This window comes from Lepisma saccharinum, chromosome 1 (genome assembly GCF_977018435.1).
Source record: "Lepisma saccharinum chromosome 1, izLepSacc3.1, whole genome shotgun sequence".
Lineage (NCBI taxonomy): Eukaryota > Metazoa > Arthropoda > Insecta > Zygentoma > Lepismatidae > Lepisma > Lepisma saccharinum.
Genome location: NC_139229.1, coordinates 54,152,776 through 54,174,206, shown reverse-complemented (window position 1 = coordinate 54,174,206; position 21,431 = coordinate 54,152,776). Strand labels below are relative to the sequence as shown.

At 38.3% G+C, this 21,431-nt stretch overlaps 1 protein-coding gene across 1 annotated transcript; it reads right to left on the bottom strand.

Moving 5' to 3' along the window:
* Nucleotides 1-11,691: 11,691 nt before the first annotated feature.
* LOC145981305 (protein GVQW3-like) lies at nucleotides 11,692-12,069 on the bottom strand. Its single transcript, XM_083114536.1, has one exon. It carries the CDS (start codon nucleotides 12,067-12,069, stop codon nucleotides 11,692-11,694), a length of 378 nt encoding a protein of 125 aa, XP_082970662.1.
* Between the last annotated feature and the right edge of the window lie 9,362 nt (nucleotides 12,070-21,431).

Genomic DNA, 21,431 nt, shown 5'->3' with positions numbered 1-21,431 from the left:
TGCCACATAGTGGGTTAAGAAGAAGTGGAGGAAAACTATGAGAAGATAGAAGACTTGATGGAAAAAGGGATCCTGCATTATCGTAATGGGTGATTGGAATGCTGTAGTAGGAGAAAGGCAGGATGGAAGTACAGTAGGAAGATATGGATTAGGTGAGAGAAATGAGAGAGGGGAAAGCCTGGTAAATTTCTGTAAAAGAAACTCCCTAATTGTTGGAAACACACTGTTCCAGCAACATAAGAGAAGGAGATACACCTGGATATGTCCAAGAGATTGCAAAAGATACCAGATAGATTACATACTGATACAAGAAAGATTTCGAAATTGTTTGAAATATGCGAAGACATTGCCAGGAGCTGACATTAATTCAGACCACATCTTGCTAATAGGAGAAATCAATCTTACATTGAAGAAGATAACACAGAACCAGGTGAGCAAGAAACCCCACTTAGAGAAGCTAAGGGAAGAAGAAGAAAGACAAAAATTTGCAGAACATTTCCAAGGAAACTATACTAAGTTTAAAGCTAGTTGTAACAACAAGGATGAGATGTGGGATGGAATAAAAAGCTGCTTACAGAAGGCAGTGGATGAAACAATAGGCTACAGGGAAAGGAAAAGTGCAAAGAAACCATGGATTACTGAAAGTATGCTGGAAAATATGGAGGAATGGAGAAAATGGAAGAATGTAAATACAGAAGAGGGAAGACATAATTACAGGATACTGAATAACCAGCTAAGAAGAGAAACTGACAGGGCAAAAGAACAATGGATGAAACAAAAATGTGAAGAAATTGAAGAACTGGAAAAAAGAGGAAGGTATGACTTGATGTATCGTGAAGTAAACTGTTTGGGCATCCAAAAGAAGAAATAGAAAACAATGTGGATGATAGAAGACGAGGAAGGATGTGAATTCACAGACAAAAAAGGAATATCGAATGTGTGGGGAAAGTACGTTGAAGATCTCTACCAGAAAGAGAATCGCCCAGACAGTCTGAATGTAGAAAATGAAGACGACGTGCCTGATGATGAGAAAGGATACTATATCCTGAATGAAGAATTTGAGCAAGCACTCAAAGAAATGAGGAATGGGAAAGCAACGGGCACTGATGAAATTCCTGTTGAACTTATCAAATGCCTGGGAGATGGAAAAAGAGAAATACTACACTTATGCAATGAAATCTATGAGAAAGGGGATTGGTCACAAGATTTCACGGAGACTGTTTTGGTACCTCTGCAGAAGAAAAGCAATGCCAGAAAATGTTCTGAGTACAGGACAATCAGCTTGATATCTCACTCGGCAAAATAATTCTGAGCAGACGCCTATACTCGAAGGTCAGTGGCGAGTTAGAGGAAGAACAGTTTGGTTTCAGGAAAGGAAGAGGCACAAGGGATGCAATTGGTTTACTGGGGACCATTGGGGAAAGATATTTAGAGAAAGGAAAGGAGGTGTTTGTAGTATTTGTAGACCTGAAGAAAGCCTTTGATAGAGTGAATTGGGTTAAACTTTCAGAAATTCTGAAGAAAATTCGGGTAGATTGGAAAGAGAGGAGACTTCTAAGCAACTTATACATGAATCAACAAGTTAAAGTGAGAACAGGAGACGAAATGACAGAAGGCTGTGAAATTGGAAGAGGAGTACGACAAGGATGCTGCCTATCGCCTACTTTGTTTAATATCTATTTAGAAGATACGTATAGTGAAAAATTGTTTCCAGGGAACAGGAGATGTCAAATTGGGAGGAAAAAGAATAAACTGCATAAGATTTACTGATGACATGGCATTATTCGCTGAGGATGAAATAATGATAAATAGTATGTTAGAAGAGTTAAACAGCAGCTGTGAGCAGTATGGGATGAAGATTAATGTAAAGAAGACAAAGGCAATGGTTATAGGATGGAAACCAAGGAATATTAATGTGAGAGCAAACAGTGAAAGAATCCAGCAAGTGGATAGCTTCAAGTACCTCGGATGCACTATAAGCAGTGACATGAGCTGCAAACAAGAAGTGAAAATGAGAATCGCAATAGCAAAAGAAGCTTTCAATAGAAGAAAAAATGTTTTTTGTAGACCCATGGACATAGGTCTAAGGAAGAGATTAGTGAAATGTTTTGTGTGGAGTGTAGCACTATATGGTGCAGAAACCTGGACGTTGAGAAGAAATGAAGAGAAACGACTCGAAGCTTTTGAAATGTGGACATGGCGAAAAATGGAGCGTGTAAAATGGACGGACAAGGTAAGAAACGAAGCCGTACTGAAAAGAGTGGGTGAAAAAAGATCTATACTGGAGACCATCAAGATGAGGAAAAGAAACTGGTTAGGACACTGTCTAAGAAGGAACTGCCTGCTAAGAGATGCCTTGGAGGGAATGGTTGAAGGAAGAAAAGTCCGTGGAAGAAAGAGATATCAGCTTATGGATGATATTAAATTAACTGGGTTGTATGCTATTACGAAGCGTAAGGCGGAGAATAGGGAAAGCTGGAGATTGCAGTGAAAAACCTGCCAATTAGGCAGAAAACAATGAATGAATGAATGAGATTTCTTCATTTTTACAGAAGAAAACTACTTACGGAAATAAGTTCCTTTAGCATTGTCTAACATGTGGAAGGTGTTTTCTGTCATGTGTGAATGTATCATAGCGGAAATTATTTTTTTTAACTATGTTTACCTAACTTAACCTTACGTAATGTTTCTTGGGGATGGAATGAATTTTAACATTAATGACGAAACGAAGAAATGAGATGTGTTTGTGCGATAGTAAATATTGAATGTTAAAATTCGTGAGAGAAGGCTTTAAATGTTAGGGGGGATTTTTTTTCACAAAGTCTGTTGCGTGACCTCTCACCTACATTTGTAATAATTAGAATTTTGAAAACTGTGGAACCATTTGTTCTTTGGATGATATGGTAGAATATAACCTTGTTCCTGTATTTTTAATGTAAATGTTTTCGACTCCCAGGGCATTTTTACTTTGATTTTTCTGTTCGAATACTAACTAAATTAACTGTTATTAACAATATGAGTGACAAACTTTCGGCTTTCTTGTATCTTTAACTGAAAGACGTCAATTTAAAGGGGGTCTACAGACCTCTTCGATCCCCCTTCCGACGCCCATAGGTACGTGTGAAAATGCACATTATGTAAGCGTAATGAAAACTTATTTGTATATCTTTCCTGTGGAACATATTTCTTCCCATACAGACAGAGATGTGCAAAAGTTAATATCAAAATGCATTTCAGATACTAACTGCATCAAATGCAAAAGAAATAATGGAAAATAGTTGTGCTGGTATTCACTTGTTTGGTGGATTGAGTCTCCCCATTTATATAATAATAATAATAATTATTATTATTATTTCAAATATTTTTTGTTTACAATATTTATTATTGTATAATAACATTTATAACCATTGTAATAACACTTATTAATTTTCTACTATTCAACTTTTATCATTTGCCCGAACCCCCTGCAAAAATTTCTGGCGACGCCCATGCATGTACCGATTTCATATTATGTAGAACTGCAGCATGTGTAATGAAGATATTTGCCTCGAATAATCAACAGTTGGACCCGAAACTGATATAATTGTCATGCAAATATAAATAGCTTATTTTGAGTAAATGATGTTGGATTGCTATTGTATAGTGAAAACCTTCCTCGAACAATGTCCCATTTCCTTACTCGTAAAGTCCTGAACTTAGTAAGAAATTCAATTTTTTTCACTGTTGCATTATATTAAATGGCAGCCTATTTTCTTTGTTTGAAGTACAGCATACAAAGTGTTAACTTCATCCCATCTTATATGAAAGCGAAAATTAAGTCTCGTATTTATCATAACCAGCACAACCTTTTTTTTTGTCTAGGTAATATACTCACGATTGTTCTGTCACACACACTTCAACTTAAACATAAAATTCAGAAGCTAAATACGGCTAAGGATGAATCCACCACCTTACCTTTACACTGTATTCAATCTTCTTCATAATTGCTTCTACTCTTCCTTCTATTACACAATCTTCGCAGTTATATTTTATACTCTGCACATGCTTATCCTTGAATGCTAACTCGCCTTTCTTCATTATCTTTGGCTCTTCTTTGCAGAAATTCACTAAAGCGTAATAACTCACGACCATCTTCTTTACCTTGATGTCTTAGCAACCGGTTGTTTATTGACAGTATGGCGGTGCCCACGCCCTTGCCTTGCAGATGACTTGACCAGCGTATTCGTGTGGGCACCGGTTTCCTCATCCACGAATGTGATACTATGGTTTACTTTCATGTGGTTGAAACCCTCATCCTTCAGGTTGTCATATGACTTCCAACAATCTGATATAATTTGTGCCCGGGAAAATCCATTCCTTGATAACAGCAATTAATGTTCGGGCTTTTCTTTTTTCAACTGGAACAAGGAAACAATGTCCGGTTCCTCTTTCCATACCTCCAAATACCCACTGCCCTTCCACACAGTGTCCCCAATGGTATTTCCTCTTTCCAAACTTCGATTCGTCAGTTTCGACAATGCTGCCTACCCCACCATTTTTCTGGCGATTTTCATATATTGAATGTTCTAAAACCTCTCTGCAGAAGGACTCCCAGTCTACACCAGTCTTTTGCGAAATTTCTGCCTCCTCACATGTGTTTCTTAAAGCTGTATTGCATACCCATAGTCTCACAAAAATGCAGAGCTGTAACAGTGATAGTCTAGACCTTTCAAAAAAGGTACCTTTTATAAGAGACACTGAGTATTTACACGGCTTTCTTTTCTCTTTATTTTCTACAAAACTTTTATAGCACTTCCACAAGTACTTATCAATGCATGAACTGTCTTTGCACAAACTAAGAAAATGTCCTCGGCGACACATGTAATCGCCTTCTTTCGGTAGAACACCATACTCCATTAGTTTCTTTATCAGCTGAAGTCCATTTTCCTCCACACTCCAGCAATGCAGTTGCACAACATTTTCAATTTTCACACTCTGCTGTCCCGCCATTCTCCAACCGGTCCTTCTCTTCAAGTGACAAACACACTGTGTGGCAACACTGTAGACAGCGCAATTCAGTGGCTACATTCCACAAAAGATGGCTTCCTCATTTCTTTCCGGAGAAATATCGCCATTATGAAAAGCAATATATTACACCTTACACACGTAATATCCAAATTTCAAACAGTGATCGGGATATCACAACCGCTGATACATCATCCGGAAAACGTATTTGGTTAGTACATTCTCTAGTAAATAAATCGGAGAACACTCCCGTCACCTTCAATTGCTCCCCAATTTTAATGCTAACAGCCCTAAACCTAACCTGCCTAACCTAACAACGAGCCACATCTCATGACACATCAGCAGCAACAGTCCATATCGGAACACTTTGCGGTATTTTTACAACTCCATGGTGAGCAGAAAATAAAAAAGTACTGAAAATAAATGCACTCTCAACAACCTAGAGAACGTGTACATCCATGTAACAGACCAGGTAAGGTTGTAGATCATGCACATGCGCAGTTTAAAACCAGGTGAAAATATTTCAAAAACTTGCTTCACCATGCTTCAAGAATACTGTCGTGTATGATTGCTATATGTGGACTGTAGTGATAAATGACGTCTCATACATCATATGAATTTCTTGTAGGTATACATGCACATTCTACGAAGGCATAATGAAGACCAATTGCATTTTACAACCATTTTTCATTACTAGTGTGATCTAGTCAAAACACCTATAACTCATTTATTTCGTCCTTTTTAACATTTCTATTTCTCACGAAGATAACTTCAATTTTTCATGTCACGAGTAATTATTGTTGTTCCTTTTCTTCGCTTCCGTGACACACAATATGGCGTGAGCGTTCTGCATCATCGCGCATCATGCTTGTGTTTTAGTCGATTTGGAGTGGGTATGCAATGTTTCCAACCTTCTAAACTAAAAAATACCTACTTCCAGGTTTTAAATTATGCTATGTAGAACCATGCACGGGTAGCCCCACGAACCATTCACAGTTAGGTTAGATAAGCATAGATAAAATTTGGGGTCACGTCATCTTTTTGGAAAAAGACGGGGTGGTTGGAAACAGTGACAGGGGGTTACGTCATCAAGTGCACGGAACATCCGGTTGAGGTAGAGAAACATGGGCATCCGGAAGGGGGGCCATGCCCCCCCCTGTAAAATGAAAGTCAACCAAAAATTATGTATTTCACGCATAAAATTTTATTTTTGCCACAATAATATGTGTTAATTATTGCATGAACACCATAAATTCAAATTTAAGCAATGTTTTTTTTAGGGAACAACACTCTTTTGGGGAAAAATGTGACTTGTTTGCCCCCTGGAAAAAATACCTTCCTTGCCCCTCCCTGGAAAAAATCCTGCGGACGTCCATGTAGAGAAAGTACATGGAAGCAACGGCAATTAGAGATAATAACATGAATTATGGCTAAAAAAATGAAACTATGACAGAAAATACATTCGGGAACTTCAACAATGCTACAGAAAGTGATTCGCATAAGTAGTTTCTTGTGGAAAAATCCGTTTTGACTAGTTCAACTGTTACCCATTTTTCTTCTAAACTTCTGTGTGTTTAACACACAGAAGTTATTCATTAACTTGCCTAGATAACTGATATTCAGCACTTTACATAGCCTTGGTGTATATCTTTGGAAGGAAACTCCTTTTTTAAGCAGTTTGGAAAATTGAAATCAATTCACTCCAATGTGAAGTATAATTCCTTACAAAAATGCTTACGCGAATAGGTTAGACTAGTTCAGTTACACTGTCTTAGAATTCCCCACTGCCCAGTTTTTCCTTACGCATATAAATTTTGAAATATATGAGTAAATATGTGAGTACTACAGAGTAAGTTAGGACCAAAATTGTTTCCTGCTGAAGCACCTTCTTACAGAGGTACTACTATTTGAATCAAGGCTATACATTTGCATGTGACACCGTAGGAAGTTTTTCATTGTAAGATACATTTTGAAAATACAAAGAATAAAATGGTACAAGAGAGATTTCTTGAAACAGTGAAATACTTTTTAGATACCCATTGGCCAACCCCTCCCCCCCTCCTAGTGGGGCACAAAATAAGGGCCCAAGTTTTGATTGTTTAATGGGGCTGTTCATTGCCAAACTTTTCCGGTGGCGGTGGCATCCCTGTTGTGTCCGTAAATAATTTTGTTCATCATTTGGTTGCCCTAAGCTTTACATTGGAGCGAGATGGTATGGCTATTCAAACATTATTTCCAAAGAAGGTAAGAATTTCTTGTCTAAATGTATAATAAAAATGGGTTTAGTAAAGCTTTAAGATTATATAGCCAGTCACATGTTTCCGAAAATTACATTCTCCTGAACCAAGGAATTAATATATTAAGCACAATGGAATGGTTGCGAAAATGAGCTAAATATAGTACGTTTATGCACAAAGAGCACTAAACTTGACATCATTTTGGTCTTCTCTAGCTGCAATGGTGGGCCTCCCCCATGGCGCAGTGGTAGCGTCATTGCCTTGTAATCAAGGGGTCCCGGGTTCGATACCCGGTGGAGGCACAAGTGGTTCGGATCCCACTTTAAACTGTTGGTCCAGTCCCGATTAGCCTTACTGTGCATAAAGTGGACTTAAAACACCAACTCAAACCCAACTCTAGCTGCAATGGGTCGATAATACAAAAATTTAGATTTTTACACTATGTTTTGCCTTTTTTCTGGTTGCGAACATGTGTAATTCAACGGCGGGTGTAGGAATCGAAGAAACTCCCAAAATTAGAAAGAAAAATGTATTAAGTGCGTAAACGCATGATATATATTATTATACACTATGACTGACGATAATTTGATATTAACGTATGTTTTCATTGCATTAAGCAGACATTACACCCTCGTATTTTCATCCTTCTTTTTCTTGGTAACAACAATTTTAAAATTATAATTCCTTTAAATAAGATAGCCCTAGAGGTTGCGAGACATGAAACAGAAGAAAAGTATTTTTTTGTAATAACTATTCTTGACAATAAATGTTTGTATATAAGACAAGGGACCATACTCACTAGCTACGTGGAAAACTATGATATCCCGTGAAAAAAGTATGTTATTAAAAACAACTATGAAGATAAAAGTACAGTCACGCGGAATTATTATGAATTATCCTTTACCAGATTCACAACAACAGATCACTTAAATTGCGAAAATTGCATGTGAGGTAAATAAGTGCTGTGCAAATTTAAGGCTTTTTTTAGTTCCGATATCTTTTCTGTTGTTGACGATCGTCTTTTCAAAAATCTTACCTTTACAGCACTGATTATTCACATATCATGTTCAGACATCATTTCTGAGGTTAAGATAAATTAAACTTGCCATTTAATGTAATAGCAGCACGTTCGGCATCAAATTCCCCATGTATTTAAATGGGAGAACAATGGCGGATCAAAAGTGTGGGGACACAAACAGGTGTGCTGCCACCTACAATAGTTTGTTTTGACCAGGCCCATTCTGAATTAATAATGATTTTACACAGGCATTTTTATCGTGCTTCAATTTTTATTTGTCAACACACACTTCAGAGTCTTAGTGATTACTGAATGTTTTCTGGTTCCACCTCATCCTACTCACTCGCTCAGTTATGGGGTGATGTGTGGTCAGCACAACAAACCCCCAATCGTTGAAGGTTTCCATGACCGGGTTACGCTACTCATTCGTAGCTCCCCAATTTCCTCACGATGGTGGGTGGCCACCGGTCCCGTACACAGGCTGAAATCTCAGCAGAAAAGTTAGGTTTTCCCCAGGAGACTCGAACCTGCATGCTTTACGTAGCCAGAGCCCAAAGCATGATGCCTTAAACTGCATGGCCACAGTGCAGGACACTTAAACACTAATATTAATCCATATTGTGAATAACTTTTAATAGCATTTTTATCCTGACTTAATTTAGGTTCAGCCTCTAATTATCTTTATTTCTTTGGATCCTATTGAACATGTATTTATTATCAGTTTCTAAATAAATTATTAATTTGCTGATTTTTTCTGATAATTTCAAAATGGTAGGCGATTGGATTTTTAAATCCAATTTCAGTTTTATATGAAACTAGATCGTGGATACATTGTTTATTCCAAATCTTGTTTAAGAAGTTTAATTACTTTTTTCAGCAGTCCATATTCTTCTCATACCTATGGGCAATGCAGACACAAAGAATTCTTCACTGGACCTTGGATATTGTGAAGATGGAACAGCATGGTGTTATGGCAAGGTATTGTATAGCAAATATAATCTGTCAGTATTTGTGACATTTATTTTGATACGAGTAAGTTGAAATTTTTATACTTTGCATTTAGAGCTGCTGTTTCAATAACTGTTAAGGCTTATTGTTGACCTACTTTTGAATGCTGCATCTTCAGTAGTATTTTAGAATTTGACTAGCTATAATTTTTTGGGGGGGGATTTTATTTCTCAGCTTTACAGAGTGTAAAATATTATCTCTTTGTTCAAAATTGAACTTTAACCCTTATAATGTAGAAAACTAACAAATCAGGATGGAACAAGCATACATACAGGTACAACTTCTTTTGCTCTGCCATAGCATTTTATAGGTTTGTCGCGTGTTACTCACAAATCCAGAATATAGAAAAGGAAAGTTAAAAATTGTACTTACGTATGTGAGTATAGTGCTCTTATTGTAGAACGACGTTTCAGAGATTGACTATCTCTTTCCTCAGGTTCGTATAAAAACTAAGTACTTGGCATAGTACTGCGTCAAAAATGTAATATGAGGATTGTGGTTAAGGGTTGGTTAGGGTACATTTAAAATATTAAGTTTTTGCTATTAGAAGTACGTAAAAACCAAGCCGTTCCCTAATAAAACTTGTACAGTAGACCTATTCACAGGTAAAAAAGTTAAAATTCTAAAAAACCTGCATAAATCACAATGCAACCTGCAGGTTTGGCCTTTCCTACCCAACTGTGCTTATCAATCCACATGAAGGTCAATTCTCAACGAATATTTCCCCTCCCCTTAATTTTCTCGTTTCCCCTTATTACGTCACAAATCCAACGTGAATTCACGTTCCTCTCTTGCAGCTTGCATAACTTCCGGAGTGACGTGGAAACCGATATTGGGTTCAATCTTCCAGGCTTTATCCCATTTTTTGAGGAAATTGATCCACCCTTCTTCCAAATTTCCTTCGTCCCTATTAAGATTACTCTTCCCCCCTCTACAAATACTCGCTGTTTCATACACGTTTCTTCCTAATTTCCTCCCCTCTTTTCTGATTACCTCTTTTTTTGCGATTCTATGCCCACTTTCCAAAATATGTTCTGAGAGACCCGTTTTGGGAACTTTTTCCCTTATGTCCTTTTCATGCTCGCTCCATCTTTTACCCATATTTCGGCCCGTCTGTCCTATGTACTCCTTCCCGCATTGGCATTCTATTCGATAAACGTACTTCTAATAGCAAAAACTTAATATTTTAAATGTACCCTAACCAACCCTTAACCACAATCCTCATATTACATTTTTGACGCAGTACTATGCCAAGTACTTAGTTTTTATACGAACCTGAGGAAAGAGATAGTCAATCTCTGAAACGTCGTTCTACAATAAGAGCACTATACTCACATACGTAAGTACAATTTTTAACTTTCCTTTTCTATAAATTGCTCTGCCATGAGTTTGAAATCTGGCCAAGGCATGGATGTGTCAGTGTTTGTTCCATCATCCATTTCTTCATTCAACTATATGCAGATGTCTTCATGAGGTGCTGAAAATGTCAGGGGATGGAAGTTCAAATTACATCTAGAGATTTTCAGGAATTTCTCGTGCAAGACTTTTGGTGGCTTGGCACTAGAAATGCCAAATTTTATGTATGGTGGTCATGGCATTTATCGATTAGAGTATAATGTGTTAGTGATCATAGTATTTTTTAAGTTTTGGGTGAAGTTACTTGCTTTACGAGGGGGGGCTGGAAAGTTCGTGAAATCACCCAGAAGGAATACAGATGGAACAACCATTTTAATACATTTTTCAAGGTATTCCCCCCGAAGCTCAATACACGTTTCACAACAATGTTTCAACATTTGTAACCCTTTCAAATATAAGGTTTTGTCCTGCCATGCAAAACAGCCCTCCACCTCCTCAACCAGTGCCTCTTCGGACGGAAAATGTGTGCCCTTGAGATGTTTTTTTGAGGTTTGGAAAGAGGTGATAGTCGGATGGGGCGATATCAGGGGAATTGGGTGGGTGGGGTACACAGGTAAAGCCCAGATCCGCCAGCAATTGCATGGTTTGATGGGCCTTGTGCGAGAGCGCATTGTCCTGGAGAAATTGCACACCACGGCTCACTTTTCCCCGACGTTTTTCCTTCAGAGCCGCCTTTAATTCAATCAAATATTGGGAATAAACAGCAGCACTGATGTTTTCACCCTGTTTAAGATATTTTATGAGGATGACACAGTCCTTATCCCAAAAGACCGATGCCAGAACCTTCCCTGCTGACCTTTGACTTCGGAACTTTTTCGGTCGAGGAGACCCACTGTGGCGCATCTCCATGGGTTGCTTTTTAGTCTGTGGATCATAATGGTGAATACATGTTTCATCTTCAGTCACCAGACAGCGCAAAAAATCATAAGGGTGTTGAAATTTGCGCACGATCTCCCGTGACATCTGCACTCGTGTTCTCTTCTGGTCAGCATTCAGACATTTTGGGTTCTATTTCGCACTGAGCTTCCGCATGTCCAGATACTCTGATATTATGACACCCACACACTCACGCAATATCCCCAGATACGCAGCAATGGTTTTGGTGGATATGCGCTTATCCTCCATGAACATGTCGTGCACTTTGACAATGTTTTCCCTAGTCACTGCACTTGCAGGCCTGCCAGAGCGGGGTTCATCTTCAGTCTCACCATGTCCAGTCCTAAAACGCCTCACCCATTTGGCTACTGTTGTATATCCTGGGGCATGTTCCCCCAAAGTCTCATGCAAAGTTTTATGGATACCCATGGGGGATTTGTCTTGCAACACGAAAAACTTGATGACACTGCGAAGCTCATTCTTCTCAAATTTCCTTAGGTCCTCCGCCATCTCTTCTTACTGAACGTGAAACAAAAAAAATAACAATGACAAAAGGATCATATGCAGGATAAGAGGTTTACAATATATGCTCTTTCTAATGGCTACAACAATTTGTTTCAATTTTTATTTCTTCTGGGTGATTTCATGAACTTTCCAGCCCCCCCTCGTATGAATTAATAACCCTGTGGTTACGAGGGTCACTATTTATATTTTGAGCCTAACAATGAAAAAACAGGAATTTGGCATTCAAAACTGCTTTATTGTTTTTCGAAGTATTCTCCTTTATGGTCAATACACTTTTGCATTCGTTCGGAACATTTGTCACAGCAGTTTTTCCAATCTTCTTGAGACACCTCCATAATATGATTTTTGAACGCATCAACGGCGTCTTCCGCCGACGAAAATCATTGTCCACGCAATTTATTCTTGACATTCGGGAACAAGAAGAAGTCATTGGGTGCCAAATCAGGACTGTACGGCGGATGACCCATCAATTCGATTTTTTGACTGTTCATAAAGTCGGTTGTTAGACGAGATGTGTGACAGCTGGCATTGACTTGATGAAGAATGATCCGACAGAGTTTGTTTGTTTTCCGTATTTGACCGAAGACCTCTGGCAAACAAATTGTTGTGTACCATTCAGAGTTGACCATTCAACGTTCCTCTAAAGGCACAGTTGCCACATGACCAGTTTTCCCGAAAAAACAGGCGACCATTTGTTTCGATGTGCTTCGAGCGCGAACAACTTTTGTTGGATTGGGTTCATCTTGAAACACCCATACAGTCGACTGCTGTTTACGTTCCGGCTCATATGCATATATCCATGATTCGTTAACTGTTACAATCTTATATATGTCTTTTGAAGCACCACGATTGTATTTATTGAGCATTTGTTTGAACCAATTGACGCGAGCGTCTTTTTGAGTTTTTGTCAAATTGTGTGGGATCCAACGAGAACATACCTTTCTCACAGCTAAATGATCATGTAATATTTTATATATGCTGGTGGAACTAATGCCTATGGTTGCCTCAATCTCACAGTATGTCACATGACGATCTTGCAGTATTAGGTTTTGCACAGCATCAATGTTTTCTTGAACAACAACTGATTTTGGACGACCTTTGCGAATCTCGTCGGTGAGCGAATGGCGGCCACGATTAAATTCGTTATACCAGCGTTTCACAGTGGCAAAGGATGGGGCTTCATCGCCAAATGTGGAAGTAAGTTGATCGATGCACTCATGTCTTGATAATCCATGTCGAAAATCGTAAAAAATCATCGCACGAAAATGTTCACGAGTTAATTCCATTTTATTGTTGTCGTGCAATCTCCAATGCAACATAAACAACACAAATGAAGCTATTGACAAAACATTTGAAGTACGTTATGGTCAATAATGCCAGACGATTCTGTGCAAACGTCAAATCGCACCTAACTTCAATCACTGTTGCCAAGGCTCAAAATATAAATAGTGACCCTCCTACCATTTAAGAATCACGAACCTTCCGACCTTCTGTAAACAACCGTCTCATTTCGAGTAACGTATCACTCCGCACTAGCTGTTCGTGGATGGTGCGGCCATCATAAGCTGCTCACTCGCAACCTTTAATTTTACGTAACATGGAAAAACGTATTTTTATTTTAACTGATAATCTGCACATTGAAGTATAATAAGTTTTCTACAAGTGATTAAATACGTGTTCTTGTTCAAGAATGAACTTATTTTTCTACGTCAAAAGTTTAATTTATCTGACACTGGGTTAACAGATCCCCCTTCCCCCCCACTCTCAGTATGACAGCGCCAAAGTTATACAAGAGAGAGAGAGAGAGATTCGTTTCAGTAATTCAAGCCTTTTGGTTATACAGGGTGTCCCACGAACGGCGCAACTGGGAATTAAGAGTGGCGTTACTTTGTAACCAAAACCTGTACATACATAAGTCATACACCAAATATTAGTCCTGTCCAAGTAGATATTTTTAAACATAGAAACAACAAACGGAGTGCAGTGTTGTTCATGCAGTGTTGCCAAATGTAAGTGAAAGTGTAAATTTATTTTTCCACAAAGCATGGAAAATCCACCTTGGGTAGATGGAAATTGACGTTCAAATTTCCGTACGAATGTTTGACATGCAATTTTCCATGCTTTGTGGAAAAATAAATTTACACTTTCACTTACATTTGGCAACACTGCATGAACAACACTGCACTCCGTTTGTTGTTTCTATGTTTAAAAATATCTACTTGGACAGGGCTAACATTTGGTGTATGACTTATGTATGTACAGGTTTCGGTTACAAAGTAACGCCACTCTTAATTCCCAGTTGTGCCGTTCGTGGGACACCCTGTATTTCCACCAAATTATTGCCCAACATTGTTGACATGTGGAGTATTGTTTTCTCCTTTGTGCAAGAATACCGCCAGTTTTAGCAGAAACTAAACAAAGATAAGCCAGGGAATAAAAAGAGATTGTTTATCTTTCTCTCGGTACCTTGTGCACTAGAAAACAAGAAGACGATAATAAGCACATTATTTACGCACGTCTCATGCAAGTAATGTATTTTCTTATCTTGATTCAGTACTTCCTTTTTGAACTTGAGGCATTTTCGGTGCTAGACATCATCCTGTCATAGTACGGTCTGTTAAAATTTGCTTCCCAAAAAGGAACTCAATGTGGCAAAAGAGGTGATTTAACGTCGACTGCTAAAATTGGGGAGATCGTAATCAAACATCACTATCAACATCTTCTCCTCAGTGGACAGGATGGCTCTTTGATTGAAAGACTACGAAAGCATCTCGCGTTGTATTGCATTTATCTCAAAATCGGTGTACTTGTTTATACGAGCAACAACATGTTTTTTTTTCGCGGGACTCACAACTTGACTGGTCGTTTTCCTTTCTTTCACTGCTTGCTCAGGATAGCACCGACACAACGTCACATAAACGTTAAGAACAACCTGCTTCTTGCCACTTTTCAAACGGCTGTATTTCCGAAAGACTACTCTGAAAACACGGGAGACCTTCCTGCATGCATGGAAGTCGCGATGTTTGAAACTGGCGCTATTTTCTTGCTGTTCACGTGATTGATTGTAATTTATACAATAATCACGTATTATTATTTTAAACAGAAACCTTTAATGAAAATATATTTTAAAATGTATAATCCAATGTAATTTACATGTTTTTCTTCCATTAGCGTACTTTCACAGAACGGACTACATGATGCGGAAGAAATCCGTTATTAGGCTGTTGCCAACCACAATACTTCTCACTAAGTCAAGTACAGAAACGGAAGTGGTATGTCGATTGTCGGTATATAATAGTGTGATTTCACATTGTCAGTGATGATCCTCCGGGGATGGGGAAGGGGGTGGGACGCATGAGTCGATCTATAATATAGAGGTGTTCACCATCCGGATGGTGACATCCTCGCACACCCGAATACTTTTGCGAGTGAAGGAGGACAGGTCGTAGGGTGAGGGAGGTTGATTTAAAATGAGCACCTCACAACAAGAGAGAAGAAAAATTTGACAATATTTAAAAATTCACCCCCAAATATGCATTTTATTTTATATGTAGCATACAATAAAATGAGACTGCCTCAAAATATTTCTGTATTCTACAGTCTTCTTTCCCCACTTTTATGCTTCTCTAAGTTTCGGTTTTAGTTTCCCTTGGTGTCTTTGCTGCATAATTATTACAGGGTGGCGACAGACCTGGAAAACCTGGAAAACCTGGAAAACCGGGAAAAGTCAGGGAATTTGAGGTGTCAAAAATAGTCAGGGAAATGTCAGGGAATTTCCTCTTCATTGACTTTTTTTTAAAATTTATTTTGACACCTCAAATTCGAACACTCTTTGGAGGAAAATTGTTATAACTCGGGTACTATGGGAGCAATCTACTTCGGATAACTTTTGTTTTGCAGCTAAAACATTAGCGCATGTAACCATGTACAATTCAGAACGCCGGACCAAGGAAGGGGGCTTGGGCACGACCCCAGAATTTCAATGGAAAAAAACATAAAAATCTGGAGTTTGCCCCCTCTTCTCCCGCTATTTTGGGGAGAAGGCGCAAACTTTAGTATTCCTTTCAAAGAGTGTACATTTTTCAAGAGAATGAAACATGTTTCATGTTCTTGGGTGCCATACAAGTTGAATAATAAGCCAAAATCTGATATTTTTTTTTTTTACGAAAAATATGTAATTTGCATTTTTTGAGGAAAATTGTTATAACTCTGGCACTATGGGAGAAATCTACTTAGGATAAGTTTTGTTTTGAAGCTAAAACATCTGAATTGTACACGATTGCATGCTCTGAACGCCGAACCGAGGAAGGGGGTTTGGGGGGGCGCAAGCCCCGAATTTCAATGGAAAAAAACAAACAAAATTGTAGTTTGCCCCGTCTTCTCCCACTATTTTGGCAAGAGGGTGCAAACTTTAGTATTCTTTTCAAAGAATGGACATTTCTCAAGAGAACGTAACATTTTTCATGTTCTTGGGTGCCATACAAGTTGAATAATAAGCCAAAATGTGATTTGTTTTACGAAAAATAGGTAATTTGCATTTTTGGAGGTAAATTGTTATTACTGTGGCACTATGGAAGCAATCTACTTCGGATAAGTTTTGTTTTGCAGCTAAAACATCATAGCATACAACCGTGTACAATTCAGAACGCCGAACCGAGGAAGGGGGTTTGGGAGGCGTGACCCTCGAATTTCAATGAATAAAACAACATAAAAATCTGAAGTTTGCCCCCTCTTCTCCCACTATTTTGGGGAGAAGGCGCAATTCTTAGTATCCTCTTCAAAGAATGGACTTTTCCAGAGAGATTGAAACATGTTTCATGTTCCTGGGTGCCATAAAAGTTGAATAATGAGCCAAAATGTGAAACTGTTCGGAAATGTGGCATGGATATGTTGCAGTGAGGGGGAGGTTGGTCATCAATATGAATTTCCCAGGCTTGCTCCAGACCTGTGTCAGAGTTTCCACCCAAACATAAGAATATGAAGGTCCAAAAAGCACATTCATTTCGTAATCAGTACCATGATACCATATGGTATCATCGGGCCAGTACTCACCTTACTCTGATGATACCATATGATATCATTGGGTGAGTAAAGGTTAAGCCTCTAAATATTACGTGGAAAATGCATTGAATTAACATTTTTTCTTGTCCGTATGGGAGTAGTAAGGGTACTTGTCAACAGATGGAGGGGATAAGAGCGGGTGCCGCCGTCCGATAGTTGTCGGACGTCGAAGTAAGGCATTTTGTTGGGCCAACTGAAGGAACATGGAAACAAATAGATTCCTTTGATACATACGATTTTTGTCGAATATCACCACCCGACAAAGTATCTCAATACAACATGCGACAGAAATTGCATGGACTGCAACATCCAACAAAAATCGCATGCATAAACAAGAAGAGCTTTAGACTGCAAATATGCTGCTGGAATTTTATTACTCTTCTGGCTCACTTCACCTTATTTAATGTAGCAGTGCTTACGAAGGTTTTCTTTCATCATCCTGACGTATTACTGGTTTCCCACAAGTTAACATACATTTTCAATGACATTGCACTATTCTTAGATATCAAGAAGAATCCAACCAAATGGGATATATATTGAATACTATCACGAAAAAGTGAAACATAAATCTGCACTTGTGAACGTTATAAAAATTTGACAAGTGCATGCTCCCAACCTCAAATTTACTGCAACACTAGTATTGCAATGAAATTAACGCCACTCTCTGTCCTGTCTGTTTAAACTCGTGAGAGATGGTCATTAATCTCTCACTGAGTAAGGTTAATGTCCATTATTATGAAATAAAATACTAATAAAAAATACGTCAATATTTTAATATCATATTTACTCGAATCATTCAATCATAAAAGCAAATCACTTTCTTCAAGAATTGACTTTTCTCTGCCAGCTCTTCTAAATTTTCTCTTTCCATCTACTTATTTATACGAGGGGTGACCAGAAAGTAATTTTCGATTAGTAGGGACATTGATTTTTCGCAAATGCCAAATCCGTGAAAAATGGTAATTGCTGCGAAGTTTTGTTTAGGAATGTGCAGTGATGTCTGGGCACATTTTTCGCCCGTTTGAAATATCGAAATAATGCGAATTCGGCATAAAATGAGAATTGTTGGAGTTTTTAGTGATTTTTTTAAAAAATGTCCTAAAACAAGGAAATATTCCATGAAATCCAACATTCTTGTCTTTTCTAGGCCATGTTTGTGTAGATAGAACATGTAAGTTTTCCAACATTTTACTCAAGAGTAAACTATAGAGTTATACGTACATGGAATAATTCCGACAGCCACATTAAATCATGTATTTCCCACGATTTTTTCAACTTCTATCAAAACCATTTGCATCACAGAGCAAAGTGGCAGGGTTCTAACAGGAGATCGAGTGCGTATCTACCATCACACGGGAGTCACATCTTCGTATTTGTCGCACGAGATATGTTTTGAATTACCAAGCTAATTGCGCACATTTCGCATTTGTCAAGCGAGTAATAATGGAGCTCAGTCGATAGGGCATCTGACTACTATGCGAGAAACCCGGGATCGATCCCCTGCGGGGGAGAACCGGGATGTTTTCCACCTACTCAAACTCCTCCGGAGCCCACCCAGCATCATATGAACCTGGTACCTTGAGGAAACTTTGAGGTATAAAGGTAGCCAGGAGCGTGGTGCTGATCACACCACCCCCTACCTTCAGCCGTGATCAAGAAAGTGTTGGGCCCTAACTCCACACCCCTACTATACACCTTCATGGAAAAGTGCAGGGGAACACTTTACTTCCTCAAAAATCTGTTCCAACATATCAAACTGTCACGAAAATACGTAGACCATGTGACCTACAATTTAAAATAATAGTTTAAAAGCACAATGTAGTATTATGTTTCGGTATATTTGGCAGATTAATGTTCTAAAACAAAATCGCGAATTTTGGGAAACGTAACACTAACAAGTCAAAAAAGATAATGCCAATTTTTTGGTGACATAATATATCGGTATCTGTCACGTGAGAATGATTGGTTTTAATTTTTTGGGTACAACGCCACTTATGGTCATTATGCACGCTTCAGTATATATGGGGAAAATTCCATTATCTAAAATCCTTACCTTAAAATTAAAAAATGGGTATGGAAAATAACTTTCCCAAAATAACTTTCACGATATCAAACTCTCATGAAGAGGCGTAACCCATGCAACTTACAATTTGAAACAGTAGTTTAAAAACACCGTGAAGGTATAATTTCAGATATTTGCCAGAATATGCGCTAAAATGAAAATGTGAATTTTGGGAAAAATAACACCGTATATTAAAAAAATAAAAATAAGAAAATACACCAATTTAAAAAAAAAATAACAAAATATAAAGGTCCCTACCGATTAGGCATAAATAAAACAAGAATATTAGTTGTAATTTATTGCATTAGTAACCGTGAGTCCTATCCTAATTTTCAGCATAATCACCACCATTGTTCTGGCATTTGTCATAGCATTTCACTAAATTTTGTATGCCCATGGTATATGTCTCTGACAGTAAAGACTGGAACTATCTCTACCGCAGTGTAGCTGTCAAATCCCTGCCTGCCAGAAACCTCTTCAGTTAAACAAACAGATGAAAGTCGGTAGATTCAAGTCCAGGGCTGTACAGGGATTGGTCCAAAATCTCTCACCTGAAGTGATGCAAAGGGTTTGCGTGTACTCACCTGTATGGGGTTGTGCACATTCGATTGGCCTTCCGTGAATTGTCTGCACCATCGTCTGACCATACTATCACTCACGACGTCTGGTATGCACACCTCACACGATTGCTGGTGGCTCTGTGCCAAAATTTGAGCGTGCAATGTAGACTACATCGCAGTCTGTGGTAGACTGTATGAGAGCTGCAATCTTTAACCTAGAACTGTCCTAAAACGGCTGCATTGCAACTGTACCAGATTACAGCTACATGCCACTTCTTCCTGCCTGCATGTGTGTGTGTGTTACTCTCCGACCACTAGTGCTGCGTATAGGCACCATTGGAGCTTTTTTCAGGTTGCCCCTGGTATATGAACTTTCAGAACCTTTTATTATTAGTGTTTTCCTGTTTTAATGTGTGGTTAGCTAAATCAGGTACCTATACAATGCAATTCTATAAATTCCTTGCATTAAATTTCTTATACCTACATACCCTTTTCGTCAGCATTAATGGTATAACTGCACGTTGTCAGTTTCTTGGTACTTCACTTGGATATACTGTACTGAGCAGAAATCCCATTGATAATGTAAGGAAATATGACACTTTATTTTCTTTGATTCAATTGTTTCACTTATATGCAAAAGTTAAGTTGTTTGCTTTACAGAGAAAAGAGAAGTAGCTTTATGCATTGAAAAATGAGTCCGCACTCATGGGTCTTGCAAGCAGAGGGTTCCAAACCTCAGTGGAAATATCAACATATAATACCGAGAATGTATAAGGAGACTGATAAATTACAAATTGTATTTATTAATCATTCACTCTTCACTCTTATCTCATTTAGTCGTAACTTTAAAGATAATCAAGTATTTTATTTTAAACTTACTGCATATGACAATATTCCGTAATCCTTCCCTAGCTTGTGAATTGTAATAATTTTCCAAATTCACTATTTTGTAGTTTGAATTCAAATCATAGAGAAAAGATAAATTGAGTCAATTTCATAGAAGATAATATTGGTACTTAAGAAAACCATACGTGGATCTGTATGAGTTTATTATTTCTATTTGCAAAAACATCGATTTAGTTTAGTTTGTAATTGTCAGGGAAAAATGTAAATTTTGTCCTGGAAAACCTGGAAAAGTCAGGGAATTTCATTTCTGCTTGTTTGTAGCCACCCTGATTAGTAACAGTGAGTCCTAACCTAATTTTCGGCATAATCACCACCGTTGTTCTGGCATTTGTCGTAGCATGGCACTAAATTTTGTATGCCCATGGTATATGTGTCTGACAGCAAAGACTGGAACTATCTCTACCGCAGTGTAGCTGTGAAATCCTTGCCCTGCCAGAGACCTCTTCAGTTAAACAAAGATATGAAAGTCGGTACATGCAAGACCAGGGCTGTACAGGAAGTGGTCCAAAATCTCTCACCTGAAGTGATGGAACACCCGCGTGTACTCAGCTGTATGGGGTTGTGCACATTCGATTGGCCTTCGTGAATTGTCTGCACCATCGTCTGACCATACTATCATTCACGATATCTGGTCTGCACACATCACACGATTGCTGGTGGCTCTGTGCCAAATTCTGAGCATGCAAAAATCTGATTACTACACGTAGGCTACATCGCAGTCAGTGGGAGACTGTGTGAGAGCTGCAATATTTAACCTA